The 18552-nt window shown below is 43.2% G+C and overlaps 2 protein-coding genes, 1 long non-coding RNA gene and 1 other non-coding gene across 8 annotated transcripts in view; 2 read left to right on the top strand and 2 right to left on the bottom strand.

Annotated features, from left to right (window-relative positions):
• The window catches only part of DENND4A (DENN domain containing 4A), a 49103-nt gene extending 48969 nt beyond the window's left edge, over positions 1-134 (bottom strand). For both annotated transcript variants that reach the window (XM_086848724.1, XM_086848729.1), the window contains exon 1: positions 16-134. The gene's annotated coding sequence lies outside the window, so the exon portion shown is untranslated. The remainder of the gene's footprint in view (positions 1-15) is intronic.
• On the top strand, positions 20-14885 carry LOC111922361 (uncharacterized). The gene is made up of 7 exons (XR_015275731.1): positions 20-238; positions 798-921; positions 3798-3931; positions 6300-6380; positions 10184-10249; positions 12874-12991; positions 14042-14885. It is a non-coding gene; the product is annotated as an uncharacterized LOC111922361 (long non-coding RNA).
• Positions 14886-18076: 3191 nt separating this feature from the next.
• TRNAQ-CUG (transfer RNA glutamine (anticodon CUG)) lies at positions 18077-18148 on the bottom strand. The gene has a single exon. It is a non-coding gene; the product is annotated as a tRNA-Gln (tRNA).
• A 147-nt stretch (positions 18149-18295) lies between these two features.
• Positions 18296-18552, top strand: part of RAB11A (RAB11A, member RAS oncogene family) — a 59606-nt gene continuing 59349 nt past the window's right edge. For 3 of the 4 annotated variants that reach the window (XR_015275729.1, XM_086848826.1, XM_086848825.1), the window contains exon 1: positions 18297-18499. Coding sequence is in view for 3 of the 4 variants with exons in the window: in XM_086848826.1 (XP_086704952.1) it covers positions 18460-18499 (40 nt within the window). In the remaining variant the exon portion in view is untranslated. Of the gene's footprint in view, positions 18500-18552 lie in introns of all 4 variants that reach the window. The other variant, XM_086848827.1, reaches the window with a different exon arrangement.

The raw sequence follows: 18552 nt of genomic DNA, 5'->3' as shown, positions 1-18552 counted from the left end.
CGGGATTTGGCTCACCTGCGGCTCCCGTCGCCTGGACCCGGAGGAGGTGCCGGCTGTCTGGAAAACAAGGGATGAGAAAACCGAGGGATTTTCTGCAGGCTTGATGTAACCCGCAGCAGGCTGTTGCATCAAAGACTAGAAAAGGAACCCGAGACAAAAATAATCTTTTAAGAGCGTGCAGCTAAGATTAGTGCAGCGTGTCAAGATGTTGCTGAGCGCCACAGAACGAGTCCTGCCTGTACCCACACAGAAACAAATACTACTTTTCTGGCACCTTGTCCACTGCAACCCTGAGTTTCCAAATTTTATACCAAAGTGCTGTTTAGAGATAGGTTACAACTATACAATTTTGAGTTTGAAATCAGGCTTACCTTGGTTGTGGATATTTGGCTTGAGGGTTTAGATGTGGCTTGTTATAAAAGACATAGAATTCATATGAAGTTCTGAATTTGTAAATACTGTGGATTGATCAAAACTGATCTGTAAATACTCCAATTTGTTCAGACCTACTGTCTTGGTTTACCTCATCCCTCTGAAAATCTGACCAAATTGGAGAATATAAAAGCAAAAAAAGTACAAAATAACACTATTTTTCCCACATGCTTTTATTACTTATATTGTTTATAGCAGAAATGCTGCTCCTCATACACCCCCATGTAGGAAATGTGGTGGCTGACAAAAGTCAGTGTCTACCTGGGCAGGAGCACCCGTGTGCAAGCCTGCACATGCAGGCACAGCTCTGCGCTGCTGGGGTTGATATTTGGGAGCTGAGTCTGTCTTGTTTATTTTCTCAACAGGCAGCAAACTGTAAGGAATGTGTCAGGGACTCCGAGAGCGTTGCCCATTCCTTGTGTTTCTACGTGAAATGCATTTCTAGCCACACCCATAAAGAACTTGTCTCTCCTGACAGTACACAGTGGGGTAAGTGAGAGAACAAGAACCTTGAATGTCACTATTCACTACAGCAAGATGCTCTGCGTTCTGTGTAGTGTGTCCTTAAATTATTTGGTGTGCTGGTAGAGACTTTTCTAAATCAATTTCCTATATATTTTAATCCTGGAAGTGCTTTTCAAATAAATAGCAATACTGAAGTCCATCTTCTGGCTAGTGTTAGTAATTTTTGATATGCAAACTGTTCTGTGCTCTCTGCCCTTGCTCATTTTTCAGGTAGGCATAAATTTTAGGCTTCAGCATTAACATCCAAGATTAATGGGTCTGTTCCTACTTCTAAGAGTATTGTTACAGCTACCTGTATACTGAGCAAAATCCCTGCACTGATTAATGAATAGCTCACTTTGCAGTGTTTAAGTTCATAACCATTAAAATATTCTGGACTATTTCTAATGGAAACTCCTTTTAGAGAAACAGAATTCTTAAATACTCCCTGGCAGTTTTCATACTTTTCAGCTCTTTTATAAGTAAAATGTTGCATAGATGTCTTTGTTTTGCTGTTAATTCGTTTCCCTCCCCCATTTTTGTCCTTCTAGGACTATCTGCATTTAATTACACATTGTGTCAATGTCAACAAATTGCGGTCAGGGACGGGGTTCTCTCTGCAAGAGATACAAACACCAAAGTAGTTTCTGCCCCATACTGCTATCACAGCTAACAGTGCTTATCTCTGTCCTGTCTTTCTTGTTCTTACATCTCCCCCTCTTTCCCACCCTGTTCCATCAAGCCTGTGCTGCATTCTCTCTCTGACCTACCTGCTGCTCAGGCTCTTGGCTGTGGCACACTTTCTTCCCCACCAGCACATTTAATTGCAATGTTCCATTTCATTATTAGCTTGTCACCACCTTTATCAAGTCACCTTTCCTAACAAATCTCACTGCAAAGCTTTCCTGCGTAGCTCGTCATCAATTTTCCACTTTAAGGCTCTTCTAAAGCCACGTGCAAAAGGGCCTATGAAAAATCGTGTCTGTAGTTCTGTATTTATTTGTGAATAAAGAGCAGCATCAGTGAATAGTGCTACTGTACAGGCAGAGACAGATTTACTGTGTGCCCAGCTCCTGCCAGGCTCATTGCACAGAGATGTGTCTATGTGTCAGTCAGACAAAGCTTTTCCCTTCCCAGGCATTTTCAGGATCTCTGAGCAAGGATCTCTACTCGCACATGAAGACCCTCAAGTCTTGCTTGCACATGAAGGTCACTCAAGTCTACTTATTAATTCCAGTCAGTGTTGGATCAGATTCTTGTTGTACATAGTAAGCTAATTACCCAAGTTATCAACTGCATTTAGTGCAGGTGGGCAGACACCAAGCACTCTTAATGTGGGATTCTGCTGCCTCTCAAGTGCAGGGTGGAGCCCTGGCAGCCAGATTTAGCCTCCCCCTTAGTGCAGCCAGAGAGACACGCAGGCTTTCTACGGAGCAGCAACCACAGAACGACTTTTTTCCATGTTACAACCCCAAATTTCTAGCTTGTGGCACTGAAGTAATTTTCAAAGTCTGGTTTAGCTTATTTTAAGTGCATTTTACACATGGGTAAACTCAAGCAAGGCAGAAGACAAGTGGCAGATGGTTAGCGACAGAGCCAGGAATAGAATGGAGAGCTCTGCTGTCCCAGGACATGATTTTAAGAGACTTTGTCCCAGGATTGTGAGCTTGATGATTTATAATTCATGGGGCTTCAGAAGTGCTTTTAAAAAAAAAAACAAACTAGCTATCACTATTCCCAGTTTTTCCTGGCAGAGACTGGCTTCCATAAGCAAAACAATTTTAGTTGTTCCTTAAGTGTGCAATTTGGGACTTAAACCTGTTCCCTTTCTCACCAGTTTTATGCCTTTTGAACTGGCTTGGCTGTGTTGTGTGGACTGCTCGTTTACCTCTACAGGGGAAGGATGAACCTCCAAGAGAACCCAACAGAATACCTTTCAAATAGACCTATCTGTAACCTTGGTAAAAATAACTATGGAGATAATGATAATGGATAACTATAAACTCCATAACTGGCAAAACAAGACTCTGCATTTCAGAAGATGAATTGCCTTACCCTGTCCAGTAACCCACTTTATGGTGCAGTAATGGATCTGCATCCAGAGGGTTATGCAATGAAATGGAGCCTTTGGCAAGCTGGAATCACACTGGAAATGAAGCAACATCTTCATGGGGTTTTTCACACATGCATATTTGTAAATCTGGAACTTATCCCTTTTGACATAAAGACGGTCCCTGCTTGGAATGATAAAATTCTAGGACAGATTATGAAACAATAAAGAATTTAAATATTATGGTGCAGCAGTACAACAATATAATTACCCTTCCTTTTACTGATTCAAGTGTAGTATCTCTGAAAAGCTTTTTGCACTCCAGATAAACTACTGACACAGTAAATACAATATCATATATATTTAAAAAAAAAATAAATATTTTTCAGACCTTTCTCTAGGTAATTACTGAAACAGATAAAAATATGGGGAAATTAAACAAATACAGGCCCTGATCCAAAGGCCAATGAACTCAGCAGAAGCACTAGAGTCATATGTATTTTGAATTACAATTCACAAATGCAAATAAAGAATATTATTATATATGTGTAAGGATAAGGACTAGTTGTGTAGTTGCAGTATCTAGGCATTCCACTTGGATAAAATGAGATTTTTTTCTCCAGCAGGTAGAGAGAGTTTCTCAGCAAGCATGTATTGCCAATATTTATGGGAGAATTTGTGGTCCCAAAAGCACAGAAATGCTGGGAAACAAAAAGGAAAGAAAATGTACCCAAGGAGGAGATCCAGCTGCTTCCAAGTCATTTCTGTAAATAAAAATCTGATGTGAACTCATTATCGTTTCCCTTTCCAGCACCAATTTGCTTCCTCAAGATTTCAGAATGTGCATCTGAGGACTTAGGCTGCGCATCGTAAAGTTTCCCTCGGCAACTGCTAAAATTATTCACAAGGCACTGCAGCATGGCAGCAGCTATCAGCTCTGGAATGGTAAGGGAGGCAGGGGATGGCTTTTGGTGTCAGTCGGGGAGAAAACAGTGAAGTTGTGCTTGGCTGTATTGCTGTGGGTTGGGGTGTCAAGCAGGTGATGCCATCCATACCTCTTGTCCTGTCGTTAGTGGGCAATCACCATCTACAGCTGGAGCACATTTCTGGAATGGCTTTTCCCCTAGACACTGGAACCTCCTAGACAAATATTTGCAGCCCACTTTGTGAGCACGGGACAGCAGAAGGGTTGCTTAAGGATGGCCCAAATCCTAATGCATCTACCAAAGCCAGCTTGCTGTCTTTGCCAGCACTAACCTGGTTTAAGTATTGCTGTCATCAGTAATGCCAGATAACAAAAGCTGCTCTTTGTGGAGTAATATCAGGAAGGAAATTGTGCATGCAGATTCGCCAGCAAAAATAACAGTCTGGGGCTGTAAATGTACACACTGATACTGCTGGTTTGTTGCTATTTTCAGCAGCTCCTGTTCCCTCAGGGGTGAGAGGACTTAACTGCTATCCCTGCTGTTCATGTATCAGCCTTAAAGGTTCCATGTGGATGCCTGCTCTTTGGCCCATCTGGGGGTGATTTCTGCAAATAGCGGTTTTCCTCTGAGTCAGTATTCAATTCATCACCAGAGCCTTGCCACATGATACTGTGGGGCTGTAGAAAACTACTTTCCTTCACTAGAGATCTCTAGTGAAGAGATCTTTTATTCACCTTTGAATCATGCCCAGGCCAAGCAATTGTATTTCATGTAGCTAAACCTTCCCCACAGTTTTGTCTGATGGGGATACTTCAGGCTCCAAACTCCTGTGTAGTCTTGCTGTTTAAAGTTTTTGTATTTAGTTCTAGAGATTGCTTATATCGTGGTGGGTGAAGTATATCTATCACTTAACCACTTCTCAGGAGTACTATTAGGCATAATTAATGTTTGTAGAACACTACTGAGATTCTCAAGAGAAGCATAGATAGAAGTGCAAAGGATTATAATTAATTTAAAACTAATTTTTGAGTAAACGGCTAACAACACTTATGCTGAGATTCTCCAAATAAAACTAATTTCTTTGATTTTTAGACAAAAAACATTCTGAAGTCTGAGTTCCATTAACTACCACCACTGTATGATGAATTTTGATTTTTATTATCCTTCAATATCCTTTGATATATCCAGGCACACAGTACACCTTGTTTTAGTTCAGGAAATACTGCCCAACATACGTAAGTCAAAATAAAACTAACAAAGTAACTAAATTAATAAACTCAAAGACAATCCCCAGCACCATTTGCCTTTAGTATAAATGTTTGAACCATAAAGCCTGTAATTAATGTTATGGAATAATTTCCATATTTATTTATAAGGCATCTCATTTACATAAATAGTCATTATCTGGAAATAAAATCAGATCATTAAAACTCTGAAAACTGATTGAGATCAGTAAAGATGTACCAAAGAGATTTGCTAAACTTGCTGTTTCAGACTGTTCAGAGACGAAATCTCTTCTCCCAAACAAGCTTTAACAGGACTCTGCTGTGGAAATCCAAGCAGTGCTTCAAGCACATGACATCATCAAACAGAACGGTTATTTTGTATGGTGAGAAAACATTGGGTCACTCTTCTCACAAACTGTCATGGAGAGTTTCCAAGGAACTGCATCTGACACATCTGCACTGAAAATCTGACCCAGATTGTAGCTGAAGTTCTCCTAACACAGATTTCTGCTTTTCTGAGATTCTGTAGTATTAGAAAATACTAATTTCTTTCAAAATACTTTTAATGCTTACAGTATCTCCAATATTTTCAAAGTTTTGCATCTAGTTAAGAACACTTCATGCAGGAAATGAAGAAGAAATGGCACTCTAATATTTCTATTTGGGAAGCTGGATTGACCACTCAGCTATTAGCTAGAGTCACAGGTATTAAAAATGATGTCCTGCTTGTCACAAAGAATGCATCTCTTGCCCTGCTGTCAGTGCTTTTACCTTTCAAGGTCCAGAGTGCTCTCTATTCAATTTTTTCTGGATAGAAATAAACTTACCATTTTTTTAAAAAGCTACAGCTGTGGAATGTATTTTTAAAAATTTGAATTGCTCTGAAAAGTCAGACCTGAGTCTGATGTTCTTCAGTGTGCGATACATTTTTGAAGTGTAAGTGTAAGCCCAGAGTAAGGCAATACACCACGACCTACCCTGTTTGGATGATTTCCTTACTAATTCCTAGAGAATGGAAGTTGGCTCGAGTACTGAGTCATGAGGATTTCATCTCAATACAGATATTTTTAGTATCTGTTATTTTATCTTGGGTACTTTTAAAATCTGTATCACTGCCCAACTCCTCTCCTAATTATCTGAAATTCTTTTCTTCTGTAACAGCTTTGGAATGTGCCCTTCTATTATTACAAATACTGGCTGCATTAGATTGGGTCCAAACTGCTCATCCATCGATTGATTTAGGTAAGAGTGCCCTTGTTTAAAGCCTCAGCAACTGCTGAGAAACCAGCAAAACAGAGGAACAACATTAAATCTCATGGTGAGTCACTGTGAATATAGGTCAGCCCAGGCTCTGCCCTTTGCTGAGCTCACAGAGGTTTGGCTCCAGGTTACCTGAAGGAGCCCCAGCCTCAACAGAACCCCCCCAAATTATGTTTGTGTTCCTTTGCCATACAGCACTGCCACTTCCAGTGGGGAGTTTAGAGCAGATGAACACTTTCTTAGCAACTGAGCCACAACCTAGAGCTGAGAAAGGATAGGAGAGAAAACACAAACCAAATCACCTTGAGAGTAAAATACACAACCTGTTTGTTTAACCCAATTTGCGCCAAATAACATTATAGATCCACTCAATCTCAGCCACTTGAGGCTCAGAATCAATGTGCTAAGAGAAGAGGGAGAGTGATGTATCTGCTCTGATTTGTACCTAGGGGAGACCCTCTCCTGCAACAGTCAGGGGCTCTACATAATGAGGTAGGCAGAGAGAACAGTGAATTGATTATTAATTACACTGCTTGATCACCTCCTTGGAAAATGTATGACCAAATGTTGATGCACAGAAAGTAGTTTATATAACCAAGTTTGAACTTAACTCATAGTACAGTACAAAGTTACCTTAATAAATGGCAATTTTTAAAAATCGCACTGTGACTCTCGATACAAATAAAAAAATACTTCCAGTATAAATAATGAGATGGGAGGAAATGTCCTTGGCAAGTCAATTTGTTCCATGCTGCTGATTGTTCCTGTTAGTGACAAGGATTTTTTTTCAAGAAGGAAGCAATGGAAAACAAATGCAAAAGCGTTTACCAGAAGGCCAGGCAATGACAGATTTTCCAAAATGTCAAGTGTGCAAAATAGAGTCAATTTAAAAGAGAATTAATTATTTAAACTGAATTAATGTGACTACAATGAAGCCCTGTTAAACCATCTCATCCATCCTGCTTCCAACTGTGTTACCCCTTACAGTCTAAGTCTAAATACTGTGACCTCAATTCTCAAACACTTCAAACAAAAACTCTGTTACTCAGTCAGAGTACCAACATGTTGCTTTTTAAATATATTTACTGCATCTTTTCCAGGAACTCACCCACAGAATTGTCCTCACCTTCTGCACATTCCCAGCTCATATGAATTTGACCTCTGGGTCACCTTTTTCCCTCTTTTCCTTTTTCATCTTCGTACTTGTGTTTTCCCAGATGCTTCAAGCAGTTTTTATTGCTGCATTCTTCAGCTCATCCTTTGCCTGCAAGTTTTCCCTTTGCATAAAGTCCTGATATCTTAATTTCAACAACTTTTCTCTTCTGTATCATGCATTGCCTTATCCTTGTGTGCCTTTGGGGACAGGAAGGTGACTGAGTTTTAGGTCTCCAGCTTTCATATGGAAGCTCATTTTCTTAAAAGAATGTCCACACCTACTTCCCCTGGAGCCAACTGTCCCAAAGGGCTTCAGTTCCTCCTGGACTATGGGCCATGGTGTTGCAATACACTGAATATCACCCCTAGAAGGAATATTCTGTGCCCACTGTTTGCATTTTCCAGATCAACATGAATTTGCAATGCTATCAACAATTTAGAAGTGCAATAATGATTACCTAGTGCTCTTTTTCCTGGGTAGTGTTACATTAAATGTGGCAACACCAACAGAGCCACTGTTCTTTTGTATCCCACAGGAATATTTATAACCATGTCTACCAATGATAAGTCAAAGCCGTCACTTTTGGTGTCCAGTTTCAACATGGGCAAAGGAACCACTCCAAATTCATCCTTTTCTGCTGCCCTTTAAAGCAAAACATCTGGGCTAGAATTTGCATAAAATAAATTCCTTTCTTCTATTTCACAGAGGAAAAGAACTCCCATCTAATAAGTAATGAACTTAATTGCCCTGGATCTTGACTGTGTTGGTAATGCATATTAATTTAAATGCATCAGTGTAAAAATCAGTCTCATTAAACTATCTCAAAGCCCTAGAATAGATGGAGCACTGCATTAACACTTGCATGTAGTCATTCATATTAAAGTTATAATTTACAGGAGCTCATAATGATTATAAACAGGAATTAAAACTGAGCTGAGGTGCAAGAAAAAGGATTAGTGGCAGTGATATTTAAATTGACAGTTAAAAACTCTTCTAGAGCATTTTCAATGCCTTGGAGAAATACAGTTGGTTGGATATACTATTCTTTATTTCATGATGTACCAGAAACAATGTAAAAAACATGAGCACACCAAGGTCAAATGAACATCTTCACTACAGAAATATATTTCTTAAGTTATTTTATACACTGACATTTTAATGTCATGCGAGGGGATTGACTGATGTACATATGGAAAATTTTGAGCGAGTTCTTAGAAACCATAATATTTTCTTGATCATTCATAACCAAATGCATAAAGAACTCTTCAGCGTATCACTACTGCACAGCTTGTACGAGATCTCCATAGCTACCCTTGGCACAACAAGCACAAAACCCAAGTGCCTTTGCAGGGCTGATAAGCAGACAGGAAGCAAGTGAACATCTGCTACAGCTTTAGATGGTTTTGCCTTCAGCAACCACTGAAAAACGTCAGGCTCTGCATTCCACGTCCGGCTCGCTTGGCCTTTGACACCGCCAGCTGTTGGACAGGAGATGTAAAATGTTATACCTACAGAAAGGGGTGCATTATTTTCTAAAGGACCATTGGGATATTTAATGGCATTTTTTTCCTTTCCATTCTCTGATGACTGGAAGGAAACACTGGATAGCAGAATCTGCACATGGAGTTACTTCCTGAAAGTGAACCACTTCCTATTTAACAATTATTTTTTTCTAATGTTCTGTTTTCCTTTCCAAACCTGCTTTGTTTTGTTTTGTTTTGTTTTGTTTTGTTTTGTTTTGTTTTGTTCTGTTTTAAACACCAAAAACAATTGCCCCATATACTGAATAGTAATTATATTCATCATAATCATTGTAAGGAAGCCATGTGCTTCCCTGGATCAGGGCTGGGGCTTCCAGCCCAGGCAATCTGTCTTCTTGGAGCATAACAGGATTTCTATAGCATGGACAGCCAAGGAACAGAGCTACACAAAATAAATATCAAACAATTTAGTGCAAACCCTTTTTTTGTTTTAAGAAAGAGCTGTTGAACATGATGCTTTATAAAGGAGCTCAGCCAAATAATGCAGATTCTCTGCTTGTGTGTGCGTGTGGAAAATCTCTGCTCCAGATAGTTCTGCAATTCTCCACCACCACGGTATTTTCATTTGCATGGAAAACTACTAACAGAGAACAACTGACAGCAGCATATTTTTAGGATATTGAGGCCCATGCATCTTTATGTACTTCCTCTGAGATTGTAATTTTGTCTAGGAGATTGCAACAGTTGTGACGAATTCGGATTTAGCCATGTATGGTAGATCCTGTGGCTCTGACATGAGATGAGAAGGGGGTTCAGAGTAACAACAAGAAAGAGGAAGATGTTACTCCAGAGTTATATAAGTGTAACTGAGAAGGGAACTTTTCCCAGAAATTCTATGTTCCATGCTTTGGAGTTCTATACATTTTTTAATATGTTCTATTCTTAAACTGCAGATAGATGCTGTTTTGCCAGAAAATAATTGAAACACAAAGATGACTTCAAATATTTGTAAGAGTCATGTTGCCACTCAAAATACAGAAGCATCAAGTAACTGTCTTAGTGAGATCATAAAAGCAGAGACAGAGAGATCAAAGAAGAAAATACAGGACTCTTACTCCATTCCTAATACAAGCTATTTCTCTTTTTAGGACCAGGAGCCTACCTGGCACAGAGATGTTCCCATAGTCTACAAATACAGTAGCTGAGTACCTGAGGTGACTACTTCATCAGTATTTATTTAGTTACATATAGGAATAGTCATAAAGCCAGTGAATTTAACCTTTGAAGCTGACAAATAACTGACTCGGTTTATTATTGTACAATGGAATCACAGAACTCCAGAATGGTTTGGGTTGGAAGGGACCTTAAAGATCATCCAGATCCAGCTCCCTGCCATGGCAGGAACACTGTCCCCTGTCCCAGGGTGCTCCAAGCCCCAGTGTCCAACCCAGCCTTGGACACTTCCAGGGATCCAGGTGCAGCCACAGCTTCTCTGGGCACCCTGTGCCAGGGCCTCCTCACCCTCCCAGGGAAAAATTCCTTCCCACTATCCTATCTATCCCTGCCCTCTGTCAGTGGGAAGACATTCCCCCTTGTCCTTTCCCTGCAGGCTCTTGTACAAAGAGCCTCTCCAGCTCTCTTGGAGCCCCTTTAGACACTGGAAGGAGCTCTAACGTCTCCCCAGAGCCTTCTCTTCTCCAAACTCAACATTCCCATCTCTCCCAGCCTGGCTGCAGAGCTGAGGGGCTCCAGCCTTTGCAGCATCTCTGTGGCCTCCTCAGGACTTGCTCCAGCAGCTCCAAATCCTGCTGTTGTTCCCCTGGGCTGGAGGCAGCTCTGCAGGTGGGGTCTCACCTGAGTGGGGCAGAAGGGCAGAATCCCCCCCTCACCTGCAGCCCTCACTGTGGGATGACCCCAGGATATAGTACCTTTCTGGGCTGCTCTCCATGCTTTTTACCTTCTGCATTTCACAGGGAACTGAATTTTTTAAACTATATTAATATTAGTATAATTAAATAGCTGTCTTGAACTGTGTGCACATTGCATTTAACCAGCTTGAAAGCAAGCCAAAACTTGAAGCAATTTTTATAAGAATTGTAGAATCAATACATCAATTCCCATTAATTTGATGTCAGAGGAAACAAATGTGTACCTGTCTGAAACGTGTGCATTCCCTGCAGAGAAGTACTAAAATAAGCATCTTCTGTCTCCCTGCCTTCCCTGTGCCCTCCAAACATCTGAAACCAGAATGAGGAAAACTCAGACTGGCTGCAAAATACAATGAAACCATGGGTCTTATTAAAATTATTTATTAAAGACCAATGAAACCTGGGTTTTATTAAACAAACAAGGACAAGTTATGCACAAACTCTGCCACATCGAAGCCATCCCAAGCTCTACACCATTCACTGCACTGAGTTCCTTGTTTCTTCCCTGATGCTCCAGTCCCTCCAAAATACATCTCCATTCCAGGGCTGAGAATATCTAGGCAAGCTGAGGTGAAAATCCATTCAGTCTGTCACAGCCATAAGCTGTAATTCTGCACAGCAGTGAGACAACATTTGTGACTATCCCAATCAAGATACAATTTTTTGATCTTAAACCAGCCAAAGTTCTGGATCAGTCCAAGCTCAGTAAAATGTGCTGTGCTGCAAGCATCTTGCACATCTTGCTCACTGCACAGCTGGCTGCTGAGCAAATTCTTGTCTCAGGAGGTTTGCTCAAGCACATGAAACATATTTTTAGCATCCCAAAGGTGTGAGTACTCCCAGAGCTGAGTGCAACCTGGCTGACAGCAGGTTTCTAGAGGAAGGAGCGGGGAAAGAGGCAATGGGTGATGAGATTACCTCCCACAGAAGGAGACTTCTGCTTGGAATATCAACACATCTTTTCAGTCTCTCATTGTGACTGTTTGTGCTTTCATCAGATTTTCCATTTGCTCCTTCAGCTACGGGACCAGATGGCTCCCACACATTATGCTCTGAATCATGGCAAGGCTCGAGGTGTTCGTTGTGTGTCACAGCAAACACAGGCGGTGGACCAGGTTAAACTCCCTCACAGCCAGCATGCGGTGCACCCTGCACAGGGGTGGCGCTGCAGGTACCTGCAGATACACACTGTGGAAGATCCGAGCAGCCTTTTCTTCTTGCAGGGAAATGACTGCCGTGCCTTGAGCACAGATAGCAGGGAAGAGAGGCAGTGCAGTGACACATGGCAGAGGACAGATGCTCAGCACTTCCCGTGATGCGCAGTGCCTGATGGCAAGGAGTCCTGGTGGGCCAAGGACAGGAGGCTCTTGTTCCCTCTCTGATTTCCCCTTCCAGTTTGTGATTAAACTGGTGCTGACACCTTGCCCAGTGCCTGTTTGCAGAGCCAATAGCCCTGGGCAGGACTTCTGGCCATGGAGCACCTACTGGAAAAAGAGACAATCTCATTGTTGGAGAGCATCTCTGCCTCTGGCATTTGTTAAATAGAAAACAAAACAGATTTTCTCCTCACTTACCTTGCATAGATCTGGGGTAGATTTAAGCTGTGGCAGCCCTGTGAAATGAGACTGAACAGGAGGGGTGTCTGCAAATGCAATGGCCCCTGTTTTGGGAGGGCAAGGCTGGGACGATTACACAGAATGTGATTTGTGTTTCAGTTAAAAGACCATAGAAATCACCCTGAAGTTCTCTCTCACTGAAATACTGCATTTCTGAGCACTGAAAACCACTGAACTAATGAAAGATGCTTTTTCAATACCTAGGACATATCTGGGGCTCAGTGCAAGTAACAAATCTGGAGGCAGAGGAGGGATGTCCTGGATAGCACAACTGATACGGTGCTTCTGTTCCAGGTCACACCATGGAGGAGCAGCCAAGCAGCTGGAGACTGTCCAATGGCCACACTCCACCCCAAGTATTTTCTGAGATGAGAAAATTACCCTTTGGCTGCTTCTCAACTTGCTTTTCTTGGTATGTATTTTCATGCCCGCCGCATTGGGAGTGACAAGGCACCTTGTGAGCGTGTGCTGTGCTGGCCTTTGCTGATAGGTGCTGGCAATCAGGGGACACCCGTCAGGGATGGGGACAGTGACCAGGAATGTCACAACCACAGCCTGTGCAGAGCAGCTCCCATGAAGGTTAACGCGTGATGCCACCACCTTTGAGGTCAGCGTTGGCCTCGCTTTAGCAGTCCTATAAATAGATGCCCAAGGTTGACTGAAAAGAGGATTTGGCTCGGCTGGATCTTGTTTAGCATTCCCAGGAGAGGAAGGCAGATTCTTTTCCCTTTTTCTCTTTCAGCTTGTAACCTTGAGTTGGTCTCTTTCTGTGGGAAACATTAGTGGCATTTGCCAAAAGCGCTGCTGCTGTGAGCCAGATGTCCTGCTGTGTCACACAAACCACACGTACACGTCTCTTCAACCTGTAAACCCAGACCTAATTTCACTAGAGCCTCAAACGAATTCCTCACTGGCAAAACTAGGGAAAAACCCAAACAAACCTTGAGCCTAATTGCTTGAAAACAGTAGGACACCTAGTGGATTTATAGGGAATATATTTGGGATTATCAGCAACATTTTGTCATTTTCTTGGCAAAACCAGCTGTGAATATATTTATAGAGGAATCACTGAATTATCAGGGTTTCTATTTAATAAATTAATCTTGTTACAGCTGCTACAGCCTTCAGTTTGCCTAAAGAATTTATTGCAACCTATAGAAAACCCAAAGAGCATTGTTTGAATGACTTGGAAAAAAAAAAAATTACAGAAAACTGGATGGTTCCCAAGGTCTGGGAACAGGAGAAAGGATATTCTGCCAGATCAAAGTCATCCCAGTTGTTCCATCTGACAGCTCTCTAATGATCTTAATGAGCAAAGTTTTACAGTCTCAGCCTGGCTCCCAGTACAGTCATGCAGCTCCACAACAACATGGCCATGCTGAGCACAGCCAGACGGCCCTGCTGCTTGTTTCAGCAGAGAATGACTTGGCCACAGAACCCAAAGTGCTTCTTCATTCCCCAGGGCTGATCTTTTGAATCCAAATTAGAAGATGATGGGCCAAGCGATAACGCCTGCGCTGCTGTCGCTGCATTTGCCTGCTACCAGCTCCAACATCAAGCAAATTTTTTGACCCTGGATAGGGAATAAACCCCTCTGGCAGGGTGTGTAAGAGAAGAAAATTTTGAGTGATGATTCTATGAAATTATGTCTTGGCCAGCAATTATCCTGGGGTCACCAGGGTTATCTTGCTAGTGTCTCTGGAGGTAGCAGACACAAAGAGATGAGTGTTGAGTCCAAAATGGTTCAGGAAACTGATGACTTCATTTTGACAGTCATCACAAGGAACACCAAGTCATTGAGTCTTGCACTCAACTCCTGTTCCCCAAACACACTGAAAACTTTCCTTTCTGCTTACCATAATATTGTCCTAGTGAAAAATGTCTCCAGAAGATGGTTAATTTTTCTGTTCTCTTCTCACTCTTTAAGCAGTGCTGCAGGGATTCCTGAAAAACAGCAAAACCAGAATGAGATTTGATTTTGGATAAAAAATCTGTTCAGATGCAGGTCTTCTTTTTTATTCCAAGTTCAAAGTTAGGAAAGGAAAGGCTAATTTAGAAATTAATTTTGATTTGGTCTACTTCTTCTTATACCTTTTCTTCCTAGAGCTGTAGAAATCAGAAAGGACATAGCAGGTGATGGAATGTAAATGAGTTATCAACAGAAAAATTCATATTAACTCCATGTATTCTAATTATTCCTACCTGTGGCATAGAATTACCTGAAAAATAGAATCCTTGTGTGTTGTAAACCCTTTAAATTGGTCTTGGGTTTAAAAAAAAAAAAAAAAAGTTGTTTATTTTAAAAATTCAGTGGATGGATTTTATATTTGAAGGTTTTTTTCCCTGACTGACATGTCAAACTGGGGCTAGTGCATGCTAAGAGTATGCTTTTCTCTAATTTAGCAGCTGGATTGAAAAGCTTGAATTATCTCTGCATAATTGCAATGATTCATGGATTGTTAGGAAATTGCAAAGTATTGATTGAATTTTCCCCTTAGGAAATATTTCTCCTCTGATAAAACACAGTTCTGGGTTTTGCTTTTGTCCTTCCTGCTTTTTGCCCTGGGGAAGCCAGGGGCTGCTTTTGTCCCGGAAAATGGGAATTTGGGTCAACAACCCTTCAAGGACGATTTTGAATTATTGTGATTTCCAATTCCAAATCTTCTCTGAGCTTTGCAAAGAGATGGATTTGCAAAGTGTGAACAGGGAATTTCAGAGCCAGAAAAGCTCTGTTTATTTAATTTTATTTTTTTTCTGGGACCAGCAGCAAATACTCTCCATCCCTGTTTCACATTCTCCCATTTCCATGGCAAATACCACCAGAGTGCTCTGCAAAGACACCTTGACCTTGTTGTGGGAATTCCACAACCACCAAAGATGGTGGTAAATTTTCCACTTTATTAGGCCGGGATTACTCTGGGGGATCTCAGGAGCTGGTGGGAAGAGGGAAGTGGAGAATGACGTGAGAATTGGGTGCAGGGAGAGCTTGATGCACAGTGCCTGGGGCTGGGCAGCTGGGAGCCCTGACATACATCTGCACATTAATGGTGCTGGGCCCTTTTTGGCAGCTGCTCTATGAATTTCCAGAACAGACCCATAAATTCGCAGTTATGAGTGTGACCTCTGCTTCTTTTCTTCGCTAAATTGAACATCCGAGGCCCAGCTGAGTATCATTCCTTGTATCTGCTCCAGTTGCTTGGGATGTGCTGCCTCTGCAAATGGTTCTGCCTAAATTAGGAATTACGGGAGAGCACTAATTCAAAGTTTGCCGTGAATTTAGTGTTCCCACAAGGATGACACTAAAGGCAATTAATGCAGCAGAAATGCCAGTGCTGAGTGACTGTTCTCACATTAAAAGCTGTCAGCTGGAGAGCACACAGTCTCTGTTATTCCAGGCCTGACCTCTGCTTTCTGGCCGTGTTTCCTGCACACCCCAGGTGTCCCAGGCCATCCCATCACTGCAGCAATTCGCTCTGGAAGGGGACACAGAAAGAGCAGAACAGCCCAAACCAGCCTGTGCTGACAGTGACATTTCCTGAGGGTTTGGATATTCTCCTCTGGGGCCTGAACAGCAACAAAAATTAACCCAGGACTGAACAGGATATAAGACTTTAATTTCTGGAGCTCCTTGCTAGTGCAATGCTCTCCTCATGTCCTGCTCTGTTGATTCTTATTTAGACACAGAGCTCTTTCTACTGTTTCCATTTTCACCATGAAGAATCTGAATTTAAGTGATTAATTGCATTTAAACAGGCTTAGCTAGATATAGTCCCTGCTGCTGCTGAACTCAATAGCAATCTGCACAACTTTTCATGTTTTAGTAAAAATCATTGGTAAAAAATGCCTTTGCTTTATAATGGCTGAAGCTGAACAAGTGTCAGTGGTGCAGCAATGTGGGGACTGTGACTTTTACCTCAGCCAGAAAAACCACTGTCCTCACCCTGTGCCCTAAAGTCTTGCACAGGGTAAGTCAGTTCCAGATGAGGAACATCTGCAATGTGGTGCAAGAGGAAGTCATGCTTGCAGACATGAAAAATGTAAATAAGGCGTGTTTCTAGGCTCACAAACACAATCCAAAGGGTGGAAAGGAGAACAGCTCTTACAGGAGGATAACTAAAAGTACTTCATCTGTGTTATTTTAAGGAGTTTTACCACTAACAGCAGTTCTGGAGGATGAAACCAGGTCTGAGAAACATCAAGTGAAAATTAATAGCTTTTTAACAACAAAGTTCAATGGACTAGTGCAAATAGGATATGAGATGGAAACCTGAGCTCCTGAATTATAAATATACCCAGCCTCTACACAGACAAGTATCTGTTATCCATTTGATGTACTACTCAGTGCCAGAGGATTGAGAAAAGTGTCAGGAGCAGGATGAGCGTTTTCAGGCTCAGGATTCTGTGTGTTCTGGGTTTGGCTGGAGATAAAAAGGATGATCCCAAAGACAACACAGATTCCTATAGACCTCACCACTACACTACCCCTGTGAAGAACTGGAGGTGCAGGGCTCATCAGAGGCTGGCAGCAGGATGTGGGTGAGCCCAGACCATGAGCTCTCGATGCTTCAATCTCATCCAATGCTCCTGGAGAGCCTCTGTACTCCTGTGGTGAGACACACTGCAGTCACACAGCAGGTGTCTGTGTTATTAATGTTTTGTTTTCCCCACTCAGAAGCTCTGAGGCAACATGAACTATTTCTCTTTGAATGCAGAGGATCATGTTCTGGCTCATTACAGCAATCGGTAACTGATGCACAGCACTGCTGCCGATGCCCGGGGGGTTCTTTCCACACACAGGAATGATGACACAGCCACTGACTGCAGTGATGGCAAACATGCTGCTGCTGAGGGCAGGCTGGTGGGAAAAGAACAGTTTTATGGGATTCAGTTTAATCATCTGGACACAAGAGCTATTTTTATCCTCTGTTGTTTAAATCTCAAGCCTGCACCAGGAGAAGCTGATGGCAAAGTTGGTGTCTCCCATGGCTCAGGGACAGACAAGGGGGACTGGATCATCTTTTGGGAAGGGAGAAGCAGGGTGGGCAGGGATGGCAGTGGGAAAGGGGCCTGTGCTCATGGCCTCTGTACCTCATGAGCTGAAAGGGCTCCTTGGTATCTGACTCCACAAGCCCACATCCCCCTCTCAGCTCAGTTCACAGGAGGGGTCTGTGAGACCTTGGGGGGCTTCCCACCAACCCACTCCAAGCTCCCCTGTGCTTGTGGGTGGCTCTGGGGTGAGGCCAGTGCCTGCCCATGGAGGCAGGAGAAGGGCACCCACCCTGTGATGAGGTTTAAGGTTGGTGGGTGCCAGGCAAGGGGTGAGGTGAGATTATCGCAGTGTGTGAGGAGGCCCAGGGAGCTCAGAGCACGCCCATCCATCACCTGGGCACAGGACTCAGGGAGCTCGGTGTGCCCATGCACGGTTTGGGTACAGGGACTCACTCGGGCAGTTCAGAGAACGCAAAGAAAAAAAACGAAACGAGGGAAGAAAAGATTCAGGTTCCACCGAGATTTGAACTCGGATCGCTGGATTCAGAGTCCAGAGTGCTAACCATTACACCATGGAACCGCTCTGCCACCTCCCCCTCCCGGCCGCCTCTAGTCCCTTTTCCCGCTCCCCCGCCGCAGCGCGGCCGCTCCCTCCCGGGGCGCCGGGGAGGTGTCGCTGCTCGGGGGCCGGGCGGGACCCCCGCTCTCTCTGACCCCGCTGAGGGCGCGGCCGCGGCGCGGCCCCAGGCGCGGTCGTGCGGCGGCGCCGCTGCCCCGGAAGCGCCTGTGGGCGGGCGGGCGGAGCGCGGAGGGCGGAAGAGCTGCGGCGGCTGCAGGGAGGGTCCGGCCCCGCTCCGCTCCGCTCCCGGTCCCGCTCCTCTGCCACCCGCCATGGGCACCCGCGACGACGAGTACGATTATCTCTTCAAAGGTGAGGCGGGCAGGGCCCGGCGGGCGGCGGGAGAGCAGCGGGGCCCGCGGGCG

This window comes from Cyanistes caeruleus, chromosome 13, assembly GCF_971803275.1.
Source record: "Cyanistes caeruleus chromosome 13, bCyaCae1.hap1.1, whole genome shotgun sequence".
NCBI classification, from domain to species: domain Eukaryota; kingdom Metazoa; phylum Chordata; class Aves; order Passeriformes; family Paridae; genus Cyanistes; species Cyanistes caeruleus.
Note: the sequence above shows the minus strand (reverse complement) of the source record. Positions and strands in the feature narration are given on the sequence as shown.